The sequence below is a fragment of the Micropterus dolomieu genome, linkage group LG02 (assembly GCF_021292245.1).
Source record: "Micropterus dolomieu isolate WLL.071019.BEF.003 ecotype Adirondacks linkage group LG02, ASM2129224v1, whole genome shotgun sequence".
Taxonomy (NCBI): Eukaryota; Metazoa; Chordata; class Actinopteri; order Centrarchiformes; family Centrarchidae; genus Micropterus; species Micropterus dolomieu.
In genome coordinates, this window is record NC_060151.1 from 2,686,552 (window position 1) to 2,694,015 (window position 7,464).

Sequence of the window (7,464 nt, forward strand, 5' to 3'; positions counted from 1 at the left end):
TCAACACGGGATATCCGGTGGGAACTTTCAAAGTAAAATTCCTCTGACTTTGCGAGTTGCAGGTTGCAATAAGCACTACTGAAAGTGGTATGTTGAAAATTAAAGTGGTTAATTATTACATCAAATAATAAGTGGAAATATATGTGATGACTCCAGTTAAGTCCCTGTTGTATAAAAGTCCAAGCCGCCCATCCTGCTGATTTACAAAAGTCAAAAAATCTTATGAAAAAGGCAGTACCATATGCTTATATCGATGTAGTTCATTATATTCCTTTTAAGTTTGTTAACAACAGGTATCTTAAGAAAACTTGCTATGGAGGTCTAGAGGAGTCTAAACCAGTGATCTTCAATAGATGCTGGGTACATAATGCTAAAAGACTGAGGCTAAAGCTCCCAGGCATAACATCAGCATCCTCACCAGTTGTTGATCCATGTAAAGGACTTGTAAGAGAGCAGCACTGTTTGTGTATTTCAGTGTAGAGCTAGCAAGTTATTAAAACAACTGTAAAAATAATGTTAACATTCTAACATAAGCCATGAATTGCTTGGATGCTTATTACAGAAAAACATTTGGGGTTAGATTTGGGCTAAGCTTTATTGTTTGAATTTAAACAGTTTGCTTCACTTTTACAATAGAAAATTATTTGAGGAAATGAGTAATAAGACGTAGTAGAAGTAGTAGAGCAAAAATACATTTAGAAGAATAAATTACATACCCAGTAAGCTCCTGTTACCATCTGGTGCGTTTATTTTGAAAATCCAGCCTTGCGTGTGGCCCAGTGTAAGCTCCCATTACCATCTGGGGCCTTTATTTTTGAATTATTTAAATATATATTTTTAGGGCATCACGAAATGGTTTGAGTTCCAGGGCTGAGAAAGAAAGTTATAAGCAACATTATTAACACTGTTACATTACAGAGAAATACAAAATGGGAGAACAGCTATAGCTTGTTATGACTGTGAAATTAAGAGTACGGACAGTGAATATTTTATAATGCAGCCAATAACGTTATGACCATTATTTCGTCACCGTGGCACCTCACAGTAGGTTGGACATATTAGGCAGCAACTGAATATTTTGTCTTCAAAGTTGATGTGTTAAAGTGGGAAAAATGGGCAACCGTAATGATTTGAGCACGCTAAGAAAAAGGGCCAAATTGTGATGTCAGACGACTGGGTCAGAGCATCTCCAAACTGCAGTGGTTAGTAGGCCTACCTGTTAAAAAAAAATTTAAAGTCAGTCGCAGGTTTTATAGACCAAAATGTTAATGCTGCTTTCATAGTAGGTTACCTTCTTATGTAAGGAACTACCAACTGCTGTTGTGACAAACCTGTTAAGGTGAAATATGAAAATTTTTAGTCTCACCTTGTACGTTAATACATCATATTTAGCCAACATATCTCAGATTTGTCTACTGATGGAATATAGGGCCATGTGTAAAAAATGCTGCGTGTCATGTTACAATAATAAGCAGTCCGATTTGTACAATTTTTAACAGGGGATGGCCACATGGGAGCACCACACTACACATTGCTACTTCTCACTTTGATCATGAAGGAGACATGAGTATATAGGCTGAAAAAAAAAAAAAAAAAAAGAAAACAGGGGTATTTATAGTATTTCACAGAATATTATAGATCAAGAGGAAACTGACCATGTAGCACCTACAAAGCTTTCCCCATTTTATACATTTAAAATCTTTTTAGACTGATTAAAAAAGGCAATCTGAAGACATCAAAAACTCTGGGAAGTTGTGCTTTGACCTTTTCTGGGCTAAACTGTAAACCAAGAAAGTAAAGAACACACTAAACGACAATAAAGTAGTTGTAGCCCTAATACCAGTCAAGTTTTATGACTCTACAAAATGGTTTCATAGCAAACTGAAGTAACGTCACTTGTACTCAACAGGCCAAAACATCCGAAACAGTGATGTGGTCACAAAGTGTGGTCCTTTAAACCCAGTTAAAATGAACAAATACAATACACTGGAAAATTTGTAAGATCTCAAACCTTTATAAATTCAAGTGCCCATGTGAAAACCTTTATCACAAGTGGGGTTAACAATACACTTGAGCCGACATTCTGGTACTGCCATACTTGCCATGGTCAATCATAATACATCGATCGGTTTTCAAGAATACAAAACATTGAGGTCTAAGTGGGTAACCTTTGATCTAGAAGACGACACTGAACACTACCTACTATCAACTTTGGTCATCATTTATAAAGGTAACACCCACATGACATTTGAAACAGCTACCTGTATGTGAGCAGTTACATTTTCTTAGCAAAAAAAACCAAACCCCAAACACAATTAAAACGCTGCAGACCGTTTTCAGTTATCCCAACCATTTATTTTGGACAGATTTTAACCGAAGTGAGGTCTTACATAAAACTTCTGAAAAACAAAAATAGCACAGGAACAAAACTGTAGGGTTGGAGGTTTGTTACCCTCAGACTTTTTCCCGTTGATTGAATAGCCTACCAGCACATTCGGGGTTCCCCCTTTGGATGGAAGTAAGGGAGCAAAAAGAAAAAAGGAGGCAGGGAAGAAAGGGTAGGTGAAGGGAGTTGTAGGCGTGTTTCCAGATTTACATGGCGAACAGGATGAGGAACGCCACCATCAGACAGAAGAGACCCATAGCCTCAGACAGAGCAAAGCCCAGGATGGCGTAGGAAAAGAGCTGCTGCTTCAGAGAGGGGTTCCTGTGGAGGACAACCAAAAAAACCAAACATGTCAGACTTCTGAATGCAAAATCCAAAACATTACGTGACCAAATGAGTTCAAAGACTAGTTTCATGTGATCAGGGTCCAACATTTACTTTGTTGTCTACCAGCCAATGGCTGGAAAACTAAAGTTTTCCAGGGGTATCAGGTAATGTTTCATATGAAGACATTTCATGGTTCCATCTTGACAAATGTGAAAATTTAGAACTCAAGTCATTTTCCAGATTATACTACACAATATGCTATACAAAGTTTTACTCAACATTTCCAATATAGGACTTAACAAAAAACATGTGGTCTAGTACTTTTACTGAAGGAATTGAGTACTTCCTCACCACCGCCCTTCACTGTCTCAGTTATATAGTATATACGGTGTTACTGGCCGAGACTCCCCGTTTTAAGGTAGCCTTGTTTGTAACCTGTATGCAAGGCAGACCAGCAAGTTTGCTGTGGGAAGAGCATCTGTGTGAGATCTACCAGCATGCTGCCGCAGTCACAGAAACGCGACTGCTACAAGACGCGGTCAGTTACCTTATGTGCTTTAGTGGGGAGTTTGTGGTGAAGTGTAGTGAGGTCATTCATTCTCCCCCCCTGAGCAGAATCAGTCTCTTCTATATAATTCTCAGCAAGAAAGCAATAAGTGCATTTCCCAAAATGCTGAAGTATTCGTTTCATTTGACCCAAGTGGGCCTTCACAGTACACCTGTTGTATATTGGGCAGTATCTATCATCTATGATTTAATGCAGTTTTTGGGTTTGGATAGATTTACTATGGGTATGCTTCTGCCCATTAAATGTTACATATTATAAACCTGTTATGTTGTTGGTGCTGTTGATAAAAATTATTCATACTTCACCTGGCATAACCAATGATGAGGCTGCCGAACACTGTTCCGATTCCTGCTCCTGAGCCGGCCACACCCACTGTGGCAGCACCAGCACCAATGAATTTGGCGGCAGTGTCAATGTCCCGGGAGACAGCGCTGGTCTGAAAGGAGCGGGTCAGGATTGCAGACCGACTGACTGGCAACAGGGCCTGGAAGGGGAACATACAGTACATTTCACTACTGTGTCAGCAAATAGCTTCAATTATGTCTTATTATGCATTGATCTATCAAAGTGTATCCACTGAGTCGGGGGGGGGGGGACACACACACATAACAAAACTGAAATATGCGTCATTGAACAAGGTAAAGGGGGCAAAAAAAAAAAATACAAAAAGGTGGAGCAGGAAACTTAAGTACCCATCTACTGAGCATCAGTGAGGTGCCTGCAGAGCTCAAAGGATATTAAAGGACAGTACCACCCAGTCACAGCCTGTTCACCCTGCGGCTGTCTGGAAAGAGATCCAGAAGTATCTGCTGTCACATCACACAGCTTCTTCCCTCAGGCTTTGTTCTATTACTTATTTAGCCACCTGTCTGGTTTATATAATTTTGAATATAATGTTTGTTTTTGTGAGCACTTGCTCATGGTGGGAAGTGTTGGGTCTGTTATTACAAAGTATACATCAGTTGTCTTGTGTTCAGTTACCTCAGTTGGACATACAGTAAGATTTAGCTACACATTTATACTGAGGTAGCTAACAAAAAAAAAAAAAAAAAAAAACAACCACCAGCTTGTAACAAATATCCATCTCCAAATGTAAATCAACATTGCAATTAAGTGATACACTGACAGATTTGATCAATATAGGCAATCCATGTTGGCAACAAGACAGTAGCCATTTAGAACAACTGGGTGTAGGATCACTGACGGTCAAAGGACTGACCTGCTGCTCCACTGTGGCTTCAGGTCTGTTAAAGAGGGAGACTGAGACTGGCCGGGCGAGGACTCTGGACCCCCCACGCAGCTACAGACAAGAGAAAAAACTATTAGTTCAATTCCACAAATGAATGTGGAACCCATCAATACATTTTCTACTGCAAAGACCAAACTACCCATCTCCAAGTTTCCCTTTCACTGCATACCAATGTTAACTGAAACTGACAGGATTACTACATTGTAGTGGAGTTTTTGGAAAAGAATTAGGGGCAATGTAAGGTATACAAAGGCCTAAAAAAATAAAAATAGTACAAGATGTCAGCTGAGATTAAGGAAGTGCATTCAAATAATTTTATCAAAGACTACAAGTGAATAGCAAACCAAATTAAATAGAAATCTAGTAAAACGTTCCTTGTAACTAAGGAAAAAAAAGAATAAAAGACTATTCTGTCAAACTAGTGACCAGAATAAAAAAAACCTGACATTGTTCTTTATTAATCTGATTAATACAATTCAAGAGCCAAATTATCCACTATGCAATTTCAATGCTAAAGTTTCACACCCCACAGGTGCATGCAGCTACCTATACAGATATTTTGTAGGTTTCTACTATGGCATCTAATCTCTAGTTATAATTGGCCCATTGCAGGCAATTTTGGAAAGCCCTAAGCAAGACCGACTGACAGCCAAAGTTGATCAATAGCATGTCTGCATTAGTATCAATTAAGCCCATCCCAGAACCAACTTTTAGTCTGGTGCTGTTCTGACTGTCCTGCTGAACAGTGTCCGATGTAAATAACTTTGCCCTCTACAACACCTCCATGCTGCAGGGTCAGCTGCCATGGAAATACCACTTACTGTCCAATGGTCTATAAGAGCATGGACAAAACTTGGCTGTCATTCATTACAGTGTCCTTGAAGACACATAAGAATGCCAAAAAGCTCATGCAGCCATGAAACTTTGAATGTAGTTTTCATTTGGAGTCATGTCACTGAAATTCAAAATTCTGGGTTCCAAAGGTTGGTTTATTTTTCCATAATTAAAGTACATCCAAGATCAGAGCTGCATTACAGACAAGCGTCACAATTAACTGATACTCATATCAGTCAACTAGTTTTATAATATATAAAACCTAAAACATGAAACAATTATACTTGTCTGTCTTAATGTGATTCCCACAAGACATTACAGCTGACGTACCATAGCAGGAGATGTGACAAACTTGGCGCAGGCATACATGGCTGGAAGCTGGAGAGAGGGAACATTTTAGTTAGGTCTCATGGACATTCACCTCTGGTTGATCAAAGAACAGATTCAGTGACCTGGGTAAATTCTATTGCAGGAGTCAAGACTGGAAGGTTTGTCATGAACAGTGCAAGTACTAAGTCACCAACACCTGTCAGAGAGGTGAGACTGTTCCTTTATGGGACTACAGCTTTGTGAGCTGCATTGTAGAGAGACATTACCTTAGGTTCACCACCCTGGGTCAGAGTTCAGACAAGTTTCCAGTGCAAAAAGGTGTGAAATCAGTTTGAGGGTAAATACCCTGATCATAGAAAGGAAAATCTGAGTAGGGTAACACAAAGGTTAAATCTAGCAGCGAGTTGATCGAGCAATTCTGTCTGTTTCTTCTGGCCAGCTCAGTAAAGAGGCTAATCCAATTGCATAGACTACTGCAAGGATCAACTCCAGATAAACTGCTACACATCCACACATGCTACAGAATGAATGGCTTTAACAGGACTACTCTCTGAAGCCATTAGCAGAATCCTCGAGGACATAAGGTTTCACGTCGTCGAAGAAATTCGGTACAGTAAATATCGGAGTAGTGTAGCATTTTGTGAAACCACCAATACGTTTGTAATTCAAGCAAGGCCAGAAGGAAGGTTAGCTTGGATGATTGCCGTAGTAGCTTAGAAGTGGGGAAGCGGAGCTAAGCTAAGTTGCTAAGCAGTCTGCAGACTTGAAGGTCAAAAATGAGCCACAGACAGTCACATTGGCGGCAGAAAGCAGGCACTAACGTTATCTGCTGCATTAAATCTCAACTGTGCTGTAGCGCAATGACAAGGGACGACATGACACCGCGGGTATCCGACAAGGGTGTCCTTTTTGCGGAGGAGTGACTCAGAACACTGTAGGCCCATAGTGTCAGACATTTTGCATTCAACTACCCGTCAATGCTACCTGGCCGCGCTGCGTCTGGTGCTTGACCCGCCACTTGCATTGGAAGTAGAGTTACACCAACGCTAGATGAAACGCACTGCTCATGTTACTACTGCTACATGACCTGTCGCACAGGTGAACCAACAGCACAGATAACAGGTAAGTATAAGTAATTCCTAGCAACCAAGTCATTGAATGGCCGACCTATCGTAGCTTGCTAGCTGCCAAATGTTAGCAGCAATGACAGCTAGCTTTACAAATGTTTCCTGAGGACGCACACGGTGAAGTTAAAATGTCAGAAACACGCGTGTTTGAAACACGGACAAAATTGAGTATATGAGATGCAGCAGCTATGAAAGGCAAATATTACCGGTTTGTTTCGGCTTTCGGAGGGTCCGGGATTAGCTGCTCTCGCACACCGCGACAGTCAGTGAATGTGGGATGGGCTAAATTGTCACCTTGTCATTTATAAGCTCAGCGTCTACGTCCTAAACTACCATTGGTCAGAGAGAACCCTCCTTCACTCATCATTGGCCCATCGCCAGATTGCGTCGGTCAACCTAGCCTATGAGACAGTGCTTTGTTGAACTACAATGTTTTTGGTTGGCCGGGAGGTCCATGGGGGTGAGACCAAAGGAACGTTCATTAATGTTATTGGACAGTGTTGCCGGGAATGACGAGTTTATGAGGAGCGACCTTTCAAAGCACATCCAGTGTCCTAAGTACCTATTGGTTAGTCTATAGGAAGTCCCACCTTTGATGAAATGCTGCATTCAAGTTCTCCCTGATGATCCAATTTTCCCGAGT

At 40.6% G+C, this 7,464-nt stretch overlaps 1 protein-coding gene across 1 annotated transcript; it reads right to left on the minus strand.

Moving 5' to 3' along the window:
• Positions 1–2,333: 2,333 nt before the first annotated feature.
• Positions 2,334–7,133, minus strand: atp5mc1 (ATP synthase membrane subunit c locus 1). Its single transcript, XM_046041487.1, has 5 exons — positions 7,028–7,133; positions 5,695–5,742; positions 4,501–4,581; positions 3,587–3,765; positions 2,334–2,707 (listed from the first exon to the last, which is right to left on the minus strand). The coding sequence occupies exons 2-5, from the start codon at positions 5,731–5,733 to the stop codon at positions 2,593–2,595; spliced, it is 414 nt and encodes a 137-aa protein (XP_045897443.1). The 5' UTR covers positions 5,734–5,742; positions 7,028–7,133; the 3' UTR covers positions 2,334–2,592.
• Positions 7,134–7,464: the final 331 nt, after the last annotated feature.